General features: G+C 37.7%; 1 protein-coding gene across 1 annotated transcript in view; it reads right to left on the bottom strand.

Annotated features, from left to right (window-relative positions):
* Positions 1–17,020, bottom strand: part of LOC121379238 (eukaryotic translation initiation factor 3 subunit L-like) — a 33,456-nt gene that overhangs the window by 7,485 nt on the left and 8,951 nt on the right. The window contains exons 3-12 of the mRNA XM_041507757.1: positions 16,823–16,970; positions 15,131–15,210; positions 14,523–14,584; positions 14,003–14,072; positions 13,081–13,154; positions 12,286–12,366; positions 11,107–11,197; positions 9,991–10,145; positions 2,548–2,718; positions 68–201 (exon numbers count right to left, since the gene is read on the bottom strand). Coding sequence (XP_041363691.1) covers positions 68–201; positions 2,548–2,718; positions 9,991–10,145; positions 11,107–11,197; positions 12,286–12,366; positions 13,081–13,154; positions 14,003–14,072; positions 14,523–14,584; positions 15,131–15,210; positions 16,823–16,970 — 1,066 coding nt within the window. The remainder of the gene's footprint in view (positions 1–67; positions 202–2,547; positions 2,719–9,990; positions 10,146–11,106; positions 11,198–12,285; positions 12,367–13,080; positions 13,155–14,002; positions 14,073–14,522; positions 14,585–15,130; positions 15,211–16,822; positions 16,971–17,020) is intronic.

Genomic DNA, 17,020 nt, shown 5'->3' with positions numbered 1-17,020 from the left:
TCAAGTAATTTCAATAACAACTTGTGTGTATTAAATCTCATGTCTGATATATATATTTTTTAATTACCCTTTCTGCATCCTCAGCATCTTGTCGGCAAATTTTTCACGGAGTTGTGAGTGAACACTCTCGTCAATCCTCATGGGGTGCAAAACCAGACATATAGCCAACAGGGTGTACATTTTGTCATTCTGCTTGGAAATCTGCATCACAAAGACAAATATTCTAAATATTCACAAGCTTTAAATTCAAATTAAAACTGATTATTAAATACAAAATAAGTGACTGAATTGGACCACAATAATCTTTTTAATTTGTATTTATATTCTTTGTTTTCAGTAGTTTAAAAAAAAGAAGAAGTCCACTTTCAAAGAGGAAGGGATGTTTAACAGTGTGTTCACTGTCTAATACATAATATTTGGGTCTAGAAAATGAGACAAAACACCTCTGCTACTAATAGACTGCATCCTAATTATTAGCAGATGCAACACCTTTTAATTTGCCCATAGTTTGAAGCTGTCGTTCACCAAATCTGTAAACAATGAATGTGGAATATTGAAAATGATTTCAGATTTTCTAACCAAATTTGGCAAGAAAACTACGAAAACATTTTTATGTCCAGCTTACACCCTGCAATATCACTAAAATAAGAAATAACTATGGGTCCACTAAAGGAAGCAGCACCCTATGATCCGTAACATTTCAAGTACTAAGCCAAATTCATTTCAGTAATGCTAGAAAATACTAATTACTTTCATTTTAACAAACAATGACATATTAATTACCATTTATTTAATACTTTTGGGTTTTATTGAAAATATTTGTTTTGCTAAAATTTTATTACCGGTATTAGTAGTAGTAGTAGTATTTGATAACAAAATATTACAATTCAAACACTGTCTAATTTGGAGTCTTTCCAAATGAAGGCGGAACATGACGAAACATTATGAAAAATATTGATAAATGTTCACATCACCTATCTTTATCACATGTCTCCCGTTTGTTCTGGGAAGGGAGAAGTCAGTTCTCCTACAGACTTAAGTTCAGTACCTGTTCATACAGCTGAGTCGCTGTTTTAATCAGTACATCTACAGTACCTGGTCATACAGCCGAGTCGCTATTTTACCCAGTACACCTACAGTACCTGGTCAGCTGAGTCAATGTTTTACCCAGTACACCTACAGTACCTGGTCATACACCTGAGTCACTGTTTTAATCAGTACACCTACAGTACCTGGTCATACAGCTGAGTCGCTGTTTTACCAAGTACACCTACAGTACCTGGTCATACAGATGAGTCGCTGTTTTACCAAGTACACCTACAGTACCTGGTCATACAGTTGAGTCGCTGTATTACCAAGTACACCTACAGTACCTGGCCATACAGTTGAGTCGCTGTTTTACCAAGTACACCTACAGTACCTGGCCAGACAGCTGAGTCGCTGTATTACCAAGTACACCTACAGTACCTGGTCAGACAGCTGAGTCGCTGTTTTACCAAGTACACCTACAGTACCTGGTCATACAGCTGAGTCGCTGTATTACCAAGTACACCTACAGTACCTGGCCATACAGCTGAGTCGCTGTTTTAATCAGTACACCTACAGTACCTGGTCATACAGCCGAGTCGCTGTTTTAATCAGTACACCTACAGTACCTGGTCATACAGCCGAGTCGCTGTTTTAATCAGTACACCTACAGTACGTGGTCATACAGCCGAGTCGCTGTTTTAATCAGTACACCTACAGTACCTGGTCATACAGCCGAGTCGCTGTTTTAATCAGTACACCTACAGTACGTGGTCATACAGCCGAGTCGCTGTTTTAATCAGTACACCTACAGTACGTGGTCATACAGCCGAGTCGCTGTTTTAATCAGTACACCTACAGTACCTGGTCATACAGCAGAGTCGCTGTTTTAATCAGTACACCTACAGTACCTGGTCATACAGCAGAGTCGCTGTTTTAATCAGTACACCTACAGTACCTGGTCATACAGCCGAGTCGCTGTTTTAATCAGTACACCTACAGTACCTGGTCATACAGCCGAGTCGCTGTTTTAATCAGTACACCTACAGTACCTGGTCATACAGTTTGAGTCGCTGTTTTACCCAGTACACCTACAGTACCTGGTCATACAGCCGAGTCGCTGTTTTACTCAGTACACCTACAGTACCTGGTCATACAGCCGAGTCGCTGTTTTAATCAGTACACCTACAGTACCTGGTCATACAGCCGAGTCGCTGTTTTAATCAGTACACCTACAGTACCTGGTCATACAGCCGAGTCACCGTTTTACTCAGTACACCTACAGTACCTGGTCATACAGCCGAGTCGCTGTTTTAATCAGTACATCTACAGTACCTGGTCATACAGCCGAGTCGCTGTTTTACTCAGTACACCTACAGTACCTGGTCATACAGCTGAGTCACTGTTTTAATCAGTACATCTACAGTACCTGGTCATAGTCGAGTCACTGCTTTACCCAGTACACCTACAGTACCTGGTCATACAGTCGAGTCACTGCTTTACCCAGTACACCTACAGTACCTGGTCATATAGCTGAGACTTGTTCTGGAACATCTGTTTAGTGCGCTGTATATACAGCAAAATGTTGGAGAATGTCCGAATGGCATCCTGGTACCTCCGCATCATCATGTAGGCGAAGCCGACAAAGTAAAATGTTGTTATCTGGCATGCCGGGACACGCGAGTACAGATTCTGTAAGTAAAATAAGCTATAACTGAATTTTAAAATGAATGAATGAATGTTAACATTGTCATATCTGTGCTGGAATGAAGTTATGTACTGAGCTTTTCCATGATGTTAAACTATAGTCCATTCTATCCTTCTATATAAAAAAAAAAAAATTGTAAATAATTTCAGTTTTATTTGATGTAAGAAGAAAAGTTAAAAGTGTTTTGGAAAAAAACCCAAAAAACACCCCATTATTTTTGTGTCCAATTTAGAAAACAATAAGCTCAGAAATAAAAAAAACGTAGTAAATTAAAAGTATGAAAAAAGGAAAAAGACATTCCCTGTGAGATGGACTATAGTAGTAGCAAGCAAAGCAACGTCAAGTCCGCAATTGACAGCTTTGGAAGTGCTTTGTATTTTCAAACTAGGTCTGGTTCTAATGGAAACGATTCTACTAGCTGTATAATCAGGGCTAGCTCTGGTTAATCAGAAACGTTTGCCAAATTATCTCTTAAACTCAAAATGGCAGAAACCCAGTTTTTTCTTACAAAATATCAATTATTACATGACATTAATTTGCCAAATTGAAATAAACTTTGTCAATTGGTTTAAAACTTCACAAATTGGCAAATTTGGTGAGTGTCAAGAGCAAGCATTGATAATTGTGGTACGCACCTTCTGTTGAAGTCCATGTTTGAAACGGTTCTAACTACTGTATAACTGTGGTATGTATAATCGTGATACGCACCTTCTTGTTGTGGTATGTATAATCGTGATGCGTACCTTCTTGTTGTGGTATGTATAATCGTGATGCGTACCTTCTTGTTGTAGTCCATGTTTGAAACGATTGTAACTACTGTATAACTGTGGTATGTATAATTGTGATACGCACCTTCTTGTTGTGGTATGTATAATCGTGTTACGCACCTTCTTGTTGTGGTATATATAATCGTGATGCGCACCTTCTTGTTGTGATATGTATAATCGTGATACGCACCTTCTTGTTGTGGTATGTATAATCGTGATACGCACCTTCTTGTTGTGGTATGTATAATCGTGATGCGCACCTTCTTGTTGTGGTATGTATAATCGTGATGCGCACCTTCTTGTTGTGGTATGTATAATCGTGATGCGCACCTTCTTGTTGTGGTATGTATAATCGTGATACGCACCTTCTTGTTGTGGTATGTATAATCGTGATGCGCACCTTCTTGTTGTGGTATGTATAATCGTGATGCGCACCTTCTTGTTGAAGTCCATGTTTGAAACGATTGTAACAACTGTATAACTGTGGTATGTATAATCTTGATGCGCACCTTCTTGTTGTGGTATATATAATCGTGATACACACCTTGTTGTATGTATAATCGTGATGTGCACCTTCTTGTTGGGAAGTCCATGTTTGAAACGTTTCTAACTACTGTATAACTGTGGTATGTATAATCGTGATGTGCACCTTCTTGTTGTGGTATGTATAATTGCGATACGTACCTTCTTGTTGTGGTATGTATAATCGTGATACGCACCTTCTTATTGGGAAGTCCATATTTGAAACGATTGTAACTACTGTATAACTGTGGTATGTATAATCGTGATGCGCACCTTCTTGTTGTGGTATGTATAATCGTGATGCGCACCTTCTTGTTGTGGTATGTATAATCGTGATGCGCACCTTCTTGTTGTGGTATGTATAATCGTGATACGCACCTTCTTGTTGTGGTATGTATAATCGTGATGCGTACCTTCTTGTTGAAGTCCATGTTTGAAACGATTGTAACAACTGTATAACTGTGGTATGTATAATCGTGATGCGTACCTTCTTGTTGTGGTATGTATAATCGTGATGCGTACCTTCTTGTTGTGGTATATATAATCGTGATACGTACCTTCTTGTTGAAGTCCATGTTTGAAACGATTGTAACAACTGTATAACTGTGGTATGTATAATCTTGATGCGCACCTTCTTGTTGTGGTATATATAATCGTGATGTGCACCTTCTTGTTGGGAAGTCCATGTTTGAAACGTTTCTAACTACTGTATAACTGTGGTATGTATAATCGTGATGTGCACCTTCTTGTTGTGGTATGTATAATTGTGATACGCACCTTCTTGTTGTGGTATGTATAATCGTGTTACGCACCTTCTTCTTGTGGTATGTATAATCGTGTTACGCACCTTCTTGTTGTGGTATGTATAATCGTGATACGCACCTTGTTGTGGTATGTATAATCGTGATACGCACCTTGTTGTGGTATGTATAATCGTGATGTGTACCTTCTTGTTGAAGTCCATGTTTGAAACGATTTAACTACTGTATAACTGTGGTATGTATAATTGTGATACGCACCTTCTTGTTGTGGTATGTATAATCGTGTTACACACCTTCTTGTTGTGGTATATATAATCGTGATGCGCACCTTCTTGTTGTGATATGTATAATCGTGATACGCACCTTCTTGTTGTGGTATGTATAATCGTGATACGTACCTTCTTGTTGTGGTATGTATAATCGTGATGCGCACCTTCTTGTTGTGGTATGTATAATCGTGATACGCACCTTCTTGTTGTGGTATGTATAATCGTGATACTCACCTTCTTGTTCGGAAGTCCATGTTTGAAACGATTGTAACTACTGTAGAACTGTGGTATGTATAATCGTGATGCGCACCTTCTTGTTTGGAAGTCCATGTTTGAAACGATTGTAACAACTGTATAACTGTGGTATGTATAATCTTGATGCGCACCTTCTTGTTGTGGTATGTATAATCGTGATACGCACCTTGTTGTGGTATGTATAATCGTGATGTGCACCTTCTTGTTGGGAAGTCCATGTTTGAAACGTTTCTAACTACTGTATAACTGTGGTATGTATAATCGTGATGTGCACCTTCTTGTTGTGGTATGTATAATTGTGATACGTACCTTCTTGTTGTGGTATGTATAATCGTGATACGCACCTTGTTGTGGTATGTATAATCGTGATGTGCACCTTCTTGTTGTGGTATGTATAATCGTGTTACGCACCTTCTTGTTGTGGTATGTATAATTGTGATACGTACCTTCTTGTTGTGGTATGTATAATCGTGATACATACCTTCTTATTGGGAAGTCCATGTTTGAAACGATTGTAACTACTGTATAACTGTGGTATGTATAATCGTGATGCGCACCTTCTTGTTGTGGTATGTATAATTGTGGTACGCACCTTCTTGTTGTGGTATGTATAATCATGATGCGTACCTTCTTGTTGTGGTATGTATAATTGTGATGCGCACCTTCTTGTTGTGGTATGTATAATCGTGATGCATACCTTCTTGTTGAAGTCCATGTTTGAAACGGTTCTAACTACTGTATAACTGTGGTATGTATAATCATGATGCGTACCTTCTTGTTGTGGTATGTATAATTGTGATGCGCACCTTCTTGTTGTGGTATGTATAATCGTGATGCGTACCTTCTTGTTGGTAAGTCCATGTTTGAAACGATTGTAACTACTGTAGAACTGTGGTATGTATAATCGTGATGCGTACCTTCTTGTTTAAGTCCATGTTTGAAACGGTTCTAACTACTGTATAACTGTGGTATGTATAATCGTGATGCGTACCTTCTTGTTGTGGTATGTATAATTGTGATGCGCACCTTCTTGTTGTGGTATGTATAATCGTGATGCGTACCTTCTTGTTGGGAAGTCCATGTTTGAAACGATTGTAACTACTGTAGAACTGTGGTATGTATAATCGTGATGCGCACCTTCTTGTTGTGGTATGTATAATCGTGATATGTACCTTCTTGTTGTGGTATGTATAATCGTGATGTGTACCTTCTTGTTGTGGTATGTATAATTGTGATACGCACGTTCTTGTTGTGGTATGTATAATCGTGATGCGTACCTTCTTGTTGGGAAGTCCATGTTTGAAACGATTGTAACTACTGTAATACTGTGGTATGTATAATCGTGATGTGCACCTTCTTGTTGTGGTATGTATAATTGTGATACGTACCTTCTTGTTGTGGTATGTATAATCGTGATACGCACCTTGTTGTGGTATGTATAATCGTGATGTGCACCTTCTTGTTGTGGTATGTATAATCGTGTTACGCACCTTCTTGTTGTGGTATGTATAATTGTGATACGTACCTTCTTGTTGTGGTATGTATAATCGTGATACATACCTTCTTATTGGGAAGTCCATGTTTGAAACGATTGTAACTACTGTATAACTGTGGTATGTATAATCGTGATGCGCACCTTCTTGTTGTGGTATGTATAATTGTGGTACGCACCTTCTTGTTGTGGTATGTATAATCATGATGCGTACCTTCTTGTTGTGGTATGTATAATTGTGATGCGCACCTTCTTGTTGTGGTATGTATAATTGTGATGCATACCTTCTTGTTGAAGTCCATGTTTGAAACGGTTCTAACTACTGTATAACTGTGGTATGTATAATCATGATGCGTACCTTCTTGTTGTGGTATGTATAATTGTGATGCGCACCTTCTTGTTGTGGTATGTATAATCGTGATGCGTACCTTCTTGTTTAAGTCCATGTTTGAAACGGTTCTAACTACTGTATAACTGTGGTATGTATAATCGTGATGCGTACCTTCTTGTTGTGGTATGTATAATTGTGATGCGCACCTTCTTGTTGTGGTATGTATAATCGTGATGCGTACCTTCTTGTTGGGAAGTCCATGTTTGAAACGATTGTAACTACTGTAGAACTGTGGTATGTATAATCGTGATGCGCACCTTCTTGTTGTGGTATGTATAATCGTGATATGTACCTTCTTGTTGTGGTATGTATAATCGTGATGTGTACCTTCTTGTTGTGGTATGTATAATTGTGATACGCACGTTCTTGTTGTGGTATGTATAATCGTGATGCGTACCTTCTTGTTGGGAAGTCCATGTTTGAAACGATTGTAACTACTGTAATACTGTGGTATGTATAATCGTGATGTGCACCTTCTTGTTGTGGTATGTATAATTGTGATACGTACCTTCTTGTTGTGGTATGTATAATCGTGATACGCACCTTGTTGTGGTATGTATAATCGTGATGTGCACCTTCTTGTTGTGGTATGTATAATCGTGTTACGCACCTTCTTGTTGTGGTATGTATAATTGTGATACGTACCTTCTTGTTGTGGTATGTATAATCGTGATACATACCTTCTTATTGGGAAGTCCATGTTTGAAACGATTGTAACTACTGTATAACTGTGGTATGTATAATCGTGATGCGCACCTTCTTGTTGTGGTATGTATAATTGTGGTACGCACCTTCTTGTTGTGGTATGTATAATCATGATGCGTACCTTCTTGTTGTGGTATGTATAATTGTGATGCGCACCTTCTTGTTGTGGTATGTATAATTGTGATGCATACCTTCTTGTTGAAGTCCATGTTTGAAACGGTTCTAACTACTGTATAACTGTGGTATGTATAATCATGATGCGTACCTTCTTGTTGTGGTATGTATAATTGTGATGCGCACCTTCTTGTTGTGGTATGTATAATCGTGATGCGTACCTTCTTGTTTAAGTCCATGTTTGAAACGGTTCTAACTACTGTATAACTGTGGTATGTATAATCGTGATGCGTACCTTCTTGTTGTGGTATGTATAATTGTGATGCGCACCTTCTTGTTGTGGTATGTATAATCGTGATGCGTACCTTCTTGTTGGGAAGTCCATGTTTGAAACGATTGTAACTACTGTAGAACTGTGGTATGTATAATCGTGATGCGCACCTTCTTGTTGTGGTATGTATAATCGTGATATGTACCTTCTTGTTGTGGTATGTATAATCGTGATGCGTACCTTCTTGTTGTGGTATGTATAATTGTGATACGCACGTTCTTGTTGTGGTATGTATAATCGTGATGCGTACCTTCTTGTTGGGAAGTCCATGTTTGAAACGATTGTAACTACTGTAGAACTGTGGTATGTATAATCATGATGCGCACCTTGTTGTTGTGGTATGTATAATCGTGATGCGCACCTTCTTGTTGTGGTATGTATAATCGAGATGCGCACCTTCTTGTTGTCGTATGTATAATCGTGATACGCACCTTCTTGTTGTGGTATGTATAATCGTGATACGCACCTTGTTGTGGTATGTATAATCGTGATACACACCTTGTTGTGGTATGTATAATCGTGATACACACCTTGTTGTGGTATGTATAATCGTGATACACACCTTGATGTGGTATGTATAATCGTGATGTGCACCTTCTTGTTGTGGTATGTATAATCGTGATACGTACCTTCTTGTTGTGATATGTATAATCGTGATATGTACCTTCTTGTTGTGGTATGTATAATCGTGATACGCACCTTGTTGTGGTATGTATAATCGTGATGTGCACCTTCTTGTTGTGGTATGTATAATCGTGATGCGTACGTTCTTGTTGGGAAGTCCATGTTTGAAACGATTGTAACTACTGTATAACTGTGGTATGTATAATCGTGATGCGCACCTTCTTGTTGTGGTATGTATAATTGTGATACGCACCTTCTTGTTGTGGTATGTATAATCGTGATGTACACCTTCTTGTTGTGATATGTATAACAGTGATACGCACCTTCTTGTTGTGGTATGTATAATCGTGATGCGCACCTTCTTGTTGTGGTATGTATAATCGTGATGCGCACCTTTTTGTTGTGGTACGTATAATCGTGATGTGCACCTTCTTGTTGTGGTATGTATAATCGTGATACTCACCTTCTTGTTCGGAAGTCCATGTTTGAAACGGTTCTAACTACTGTATAACTGTGGTATGTATAATCGTGATACGCACCGTCGTGTTGTGGTATGTATAATCGTGATACGTACCTTCTAATTGAGGTCAATGTTTGAAACGATACTGTATAATTGTGATACGTATGTTCTTGTTGATGTCAATGTTTGAAACGATTCTAACTACTAATCATGATACGCACCTTCTTGTTAAGTCAATGTTTGAAACGATTCTAACTACTAATCATGATACACACCTTCTTGTTGTGGTATTTATAATCGTGATATGTACCTTCTTGTTGTCGTATGTATAATCATGATACGCACCTTCTTGTTGAAGTCCATGTTTGAAATGATTCTAACTACTAATCGTGATACGCACCTTCTTGTTGAAGTCCATGTTTGAAACGATTCTAACTACTACTCGTGTTACGCACCTTCTTGTTGAAGTCCATGTTTGAAACGATTCTAACTACTAATCATGTTATGCACCTTCTTGTTGAAGTTCATGTTTAAAACGATTCTAACTACTAATCATAACACGCACCTTCTTGTTGAAGTCAATGTTCTCGAGGACCTTGAGGGCCTGGTAGTAATCCCCGAGCAGCGAGTGGAGCCGCAGCAGTCCGATCAGACTGAAGTAGCCGAGCATCTTGTAGAGAGAGTGCTGGCCGAACTCGCCTGCCACGCTGTCCGCGTCACCTGACAAACACAGTCAATCAATGGTGAATGGACGTTTAACGAAACCCCAGAATGCTGTCAGCGTCATCTGACAAACACAGTCAATCAATGGTGAATGGACGTTTAACGAAACCCCAGAATGCTATCCGCGTCACCTGACAAACACAGTCAATCAATGGTGAATGGACGTTTAACGACACTGCATCACCTGACAAACACAGTCAATCAATGGTGAATGGATGTTTAACGACACTGCGTCACCTGACAAACAGTCAATCAATGGTGAATGGATGTTTAACGACACTGCGTCACCTGACAAACACAGTCAATCAGTGGTGAATGGATGTTTAACGACACTGCGTCACCTGACAAACACAGTCAATCAATGGTGAATGGACATTTAACGACACTCCAGCACAAAAGAAAATCACTACTGGCTGTCAGGTCAGATAAGGGTATATGAATGTAGTCAAACAGAGAGTATGGAGATGTGGTGAAGTGCATTCTGATAACTAAACCAGGTCACATTCGGGAGGTAAGTCATCCTTGAAAAGAATGATTAATAAATACTAGTAGTTGAAAAAACCCGAAAGTTCCATCCATGACCCTTCCCTGAAGTTAGATTTATGGGAACCTGAGAGGTGTATGCATATAAAAGACTATCTGAAATATGAAAGCTATCATTAATCCCCCCCCCCGGCATTTAATGTGGTAATTGTGAGATTTACAGAATAAGACAAAACATGTTGCTGGATCTGTCTAGTCCTACTAATTAGCATCAACACACACCTTATATGCAGCCAGTAGAACATGTATCACAGGGTTTGATGAACCAGCTTGAATTTGGTGAAAATCAAATAATACATAATTGAAAATGTATGAAGAGTGGAATAAAAATTTTTTATTCCCAGGCACCCCTTTCAAACTTGGTTCAAGTTGTTCTAATTGCTTTTAATATAGCTACTGTGTTGTAGTACTGTACCTCCACTTATGTAAACCTCCAACTGTTTGTTGATATTCGACTTCTCCACCAACGAATGCAGAACATTAAGCACGCTGTGCACATTCCAAATCTGGAAAGTTAGAGAGAAACAACCCATTAATATTAAGAAAAAGAAGATGTGTTTGTTTAGAAAGAAAGAAATGTTTTATTTAACGACACACTCAACACATTTTATTTACGGTTATATGGCGTCAGACATATGGTTACGGACCACACAGATATGGAGAGGAAACCCGCTGTCGCCACATAGGCTACTCTTTTACGACAGGCAGCAAGGGATCTTTTATTTGCGCTTCCCACAGGCAGGATAGCACAAACCATGGCCTTTGTTGAACCAGTTATGGAACACTGGTCGGTGCAAGTGGTTTACATCTACCCATTGAGCCTTGCGGAGCACTCACTCAGGGTTTGGAGTCGGTATCTGGATTAAAAAACCCATGCCTCGACTGGGATCTGAACCCAGTACCTACCAGCCTGTAGACCGATGGCTTAACCACGACGCCGGTTTGTGTTGGTTTAGAAGCAGGCCTCTGAGAATTGAACATTTTGCGTAAACCATTTATGGGGTTACGTGAAAACAAACTCTGATAACCCAGTTCGTTTTTATGTAGCCCATCATGACCATGTAAATGAGGTCATAAATTCCAACGCGCAAACAAAAATTGGGTTACGCAAAATTACACTTATGTGAGTGATGCGTGAACGAAACTATCGCTTTCGCAGTTTTCAAAGGCATGAGATGCCATTGTTAAAATGTAGGTACTGTATGTTAAACATGACTAAATGTGACATATATGATCCAAACCAATGATCTTGAAATATTTTTGCTTTTTGTTCCAATTACCGATCTTGGGAAACATTTTATTTTCAAAATCTTGATCGGCGATATTTCTTGTCAATAGAAAATTGATTAGCAACTACTGTTTAATGTTTTAAAATTGTGTAGCGATCTCTGAAACTTGCGTAGCAAATCACAACGCGATACTGAACAAAATATTTCCAGGATCTCATCGAAAGTGCACAAAACACTTTTTTTTTCATATGTATACTAAGCTTTTATACCAACATATTTCACTTCTTTTGCAACCTTATTTTGCTTATTCCAAGTAAAAGCTACAATATCCAGTACATTTAAATTATATATATGCATGAATGAACCTTAGGGTTTGACTTGAGGAACTCAATTTCATCATCACTCTTCTTGCTCAACTTGCAGCGAAAGATGCTGAAAGACTGGAACTGGAAATGAGAATAAAAACAAGTGTTGGTAATGAAACCAGATTGCTGCAGATATCTAGTTTAAAATGCGATTACTACCATTGATACCCCATCCAACACAAATTACACAAATGAAAAAACACTAAACAAATGTCATTTTAAAAATTAATGTTTTGTATTGTTTAATGACACCACTAGAGCCCATTGATTTATGAATCATTGGCATCCCCTATCAATATGCAAACTGCCAAAAACTCAAACCAATTTATTTCTGCCCATGAATGATCTTCCATTCAATTTCATAGTAGTTATATTGTTTTACTATAAACATATTTTTAAATAAATCGGCTATTGGATGTCAAACTATCTACACGCATGGAAACATATGTATGGAAAAGGTGCTATAAAGGCACATACACTATATCGATAAACTTGTGTGGAAAATAGTGTTTATAGAAAGAGGGCCTTAGTACCCATATCAAGTGCATTCAAAAAGGTTTAGTGTTTTGTGTATCAACACCACTAGAGCAAACTGATTTATTAATCATCAGCTATTGGATGCCAAACATTTGGTAATTTTGACGTATAGTCTTCGAAAGGAAACCTGCTACATTTTTCCCTTGGTAGCAAGGGGTCTTTTATATGCACCATCACACAGACAGGATAACACATACCACGGCCTTTGATATATCAGCAGTGGTGCATTGGCTGGAATAAGAACAAGTGCATTGTTACCTGATAAATAAATTCATCAATGATGTCCCACAGCCACTGGTTTGGCAGTTCCAGACCAACAGGACACTCTGCATCTATCCGAAAAGAACAGAAAGAAAAAAACTGAAAAATCAAATATGTTATTTTTCCTTTTATTTAGTAACTTCAATTAAACTTAATGTATGTCTTTATATTTTTCATGTGCTAAAAATCACAAATACATAGTAATGTTTAAACCTACATATACAATATACTGTGCAAATGTCATCTACATGTACACGTGTGTGCAAAATGTATAACAGGCTTCCGATAGTATTATGGGCCTATGGCCTTTATTATACTGAATAAACTGTCTGTCTGTCAGAAAATAATACTTACCAATTCAAATATGAACTTTATTTTATATATTTATAAAACATTTAAGTGAATATATGTGAGTAAAAATTATAAACTTGTACCCACTAAACGGAAGTTTTTTTTCAAAAATTAATCCAGTCTAAAGGTTAATGGGACATTCCTGCAATTTGCTGCAATTTCTAAGATGTTATCGACTAACAGAGACTTTTTAACGATTTTAATTAGATATCAAATATATTTTTCTGCATAAAATATTAGTGGCTGTATATTAAACGTGTTTCTGATCGTTCTAATATTTGTACTAGGTTAAGTTTCATTTTATTTCCTAAAATAAATTGTTTCGTACGTAGGAAATTATTTGAAGACAAAATCCAGTTTGGGCTTCTTACAAATATTAAGACGGCCAGAAACACACTGAATATACAGACACTGATATTCTAAACAAGAAAATTTATTTAATATGTAAGTTTAATCGTAGAAATATTTTATTTTTCGGAAACATCTTACAATGTAGCAAACTCGGGAATGTCTCTTTAATCTGCTTTGTATTTATCACACTAACTCTCAACTCAAAGCAACTACTTACTCAGTATGTAGTTGAACAGATTGCAGTAGTTGTAGTATGACTCAAACCTCTGCTCCAGACTGGGTCCATTCTAAACACAAAATAACTTACATTTTATACTGAATCTCAACAAATTATACTTCATATTTGACATTAAACACTACCTCTACTGATCTTAGTTGTTGTACAAATAAAACTGTTGATACACAGGACTGCACAATTTACTTGAAAACAATCAAATGTATTCCATTTACTTTAACACTCTAAAAAATTAATTATCATGTAAAACCATTCAACTGCATGCCAAAGTCTTGTTTTTTCTTTCTTAAATTCACATCAGTGTTTATTAGGCGGAAAGTGATGAGTTTCAAGGGCTAATGCTGCAGCTACTGCCGATTATGTTTCATGCTTGCAATTATATATCTCTCAGAATTCAGGAGATAAAGCCTTCTCCTTTTTTCAGACAGACTCTATTGAAAGAAAATGAAGAGTTATTGTTCAGACTTTGAAATGTGATGGTATTATATTCACATATACATACCGTAACTCTAGCGTATATGTGTCTATAGTAGAGTTCCTTGTATAGAATCACAAACATTGGGTCTGAAATTTAAAGAAATATTATTGGTATAAATGAAAACAACAGAAACAATCCAAAAACTTCAAAATCATCACCATTAAAAATTGAATACTAGAGATAATTAATGCATTTGCACGAGTTGAATAAATCTTAATGCAAGGCAAGATGCCTCACAGAAGCGGTACAAATAGTGGTGTAAATGTAGACCTGAGTGTGTATCCAACTTGGAGCACCCGAGTGTGTTTCTGCCTTGGAGCATTGGTTAGAATAGGAAATCTCTGAAATGGGCATATCTACCACAATGTCATTTCTATTATTAAGAAACAATCCACTGTGTAAACACAATTAAGTTTGTTTGTTTTGTTTAACAACACCTCTAGAGCACATTGATTATTAATCATCGGCTATTGGATGTCAAACATTTGGTAAGTTTGACTTGTAGTCAATAGAGGAAACGTGCAACATTTTCTTAATGCAGCAAGGGATTGACTCATCAATTGTGTTACCACCTAGCCAAAACGAAAAGAGAGAGAGAGAGAGAGAGAGAGAGACCAGATAAAAATTCCTACCATTGTTAACAATTGGTGCAACATGTTCAGCTTCTGGCCAGGGTGAATTCTTGAAGAATCTGTCCGTCAGCTTATTAAATCTGGAAACAAGTATTGAAAATATTTGTAAATATGAAGTTTGTTAGTGTTGAATGAATGAATGAATGAATGTTTAACAACACCCCAGCACAAAAATACGTATCGGCTATTGGGTGTCAGAAAGGTAAATATATGGAAAATATTATTTATACAATTATGTGAAACCACAGCTTAAAGAGATGTGGGGAAAAGTATAATACAATACAGATATCAAGTTAGGTATATGTTAAAACTTTGTATAAAAATCAAAGTGTTTTAAAAACTTCAAAATCCATTCCGGGTGGAATTCAAACGATTTCAAAATATTTTTGTTGCCAAATATATCATTTCTCGTCGGCTTCAAATGATTACACTCTACCAAAATGTAGCAGTGTCAGTGTACACTGACAATGTTCACACTGAGGAGGAAGGTTCTTCTTTAAAATAAATGAATGCATCAAATATGTATGGCCGATGCAGGCACGGCACAAAACTACTTCATCCTTCCTGCACCACCTGTAGACCGACTGGTACTCTCCCAGGACTGGCTCCACAGAATGAAGCCTGTTCGCAACCGCACCGTCCCAATCATCTTGCCAAGTCGAAAAAATATATTGGTTAATATGAATTTTAAAAATCACTGCAGGGGACACCAACATTGACACGGGGCAAGTTCATAGCAGACTTGTTGTTAGTGTCGAAGTTCAATACAATGAATGTGGAAAAAGAAAAAGAAAAAGACACATTCCACTAAATGTATATTAAATGAATGAAGGAGGAGGAAATGTTTTATTTAACAATGCACTCAACACATTTTATTTACGGTTATATGGCGTCAGACATATGGTTAAGGACCACACAGATATTGAGAGGAGAAACCCGCTGTCGCCACTTCATGGACTACTCTTTTCGATTAGCAGCAAGGGATCTTTTATATGCACCATCCTACAGACAGGGTGGTACATACCACTGCATTTGATATACCAGTCGTGGTGCTCTGGCTGAAACGAGAAATAGCCCAATGGGTCCACAGACGGGGATCGATCCCAGACCGACCATGCATCGAGTGAGCGCTGTACCACTGGGCTGTCCCGCCCCATTAAATGAATGATGTGACAAAGTGTGACAAATGAAGATTTTTTCTACCCATTTAAAGGAGAGTTTGCCACACTGCTATCATATTTGAACCTTCTGATGTGTGGCCCCATCCTCTATGTTGAATTTAATAACAAACATTCACATCATTACTACATACATTCAAGTTCTCTTGGCAGGGTTTCTGCCAGATGGTAAAACGGGTATGGTGCCATACCCAAAAATATTTGCAGATTGTTTTTTTAAGTTAATTTTTTTTACAAAATTAATAACTCCTATCATTATTTTACGATTTTCTTTAACCCTAACCATAACCCATTGTCTTTCTGGGGGAGGCCCTATACCCCTTGTTGACTGTGGTTACATTCAATTCCATAGCACCATACCCCAAAATTTCATTCTGACAGAAACGCTGCTTGGCAAATACACAAGCCAATTAAACATGGCTTTTCAAAGAAAATTCGTCAAACCGAAAGCACAGTTTAAACAAGATGTTAATTGCCAGACACCCATGAAGTCGCAGACAAAACTGGTACGTACCCATTTTCATAAGCGTTCTGAATCTCTAACAGGTTCTGTTCATTGATCACCTTCTGGAACTGAACGAGGAAGTTTTTGATCACTTCCGGCACGATGTATGATGTCTGCTGATAACGCTGCTCGTACTCCTGGTCCAACCGGGGGTCCCCTGTAATCACACATCATAATAAAACACGGATGGAAAACAATGGAATATAT

The sequence above is a fragment of the Gigantopelta aegis genome, chromosome 8, assembly GCF_016097555.1.
Source record: "Gigantopelta aegis isolate Gae_Host chromosome 8, Gae_host_genome, whole genome shotgun sequence".
Lineage (NCBI taxonomy): Eukaryota > Metazoa > Mollusca > Gastropoda > Neomphalida > Peltospiridae > Gigantopelta > Gigantopelta aegis.
This window is presented reverse-complemented; position numbering and strand designations above follow the sequence as displayed.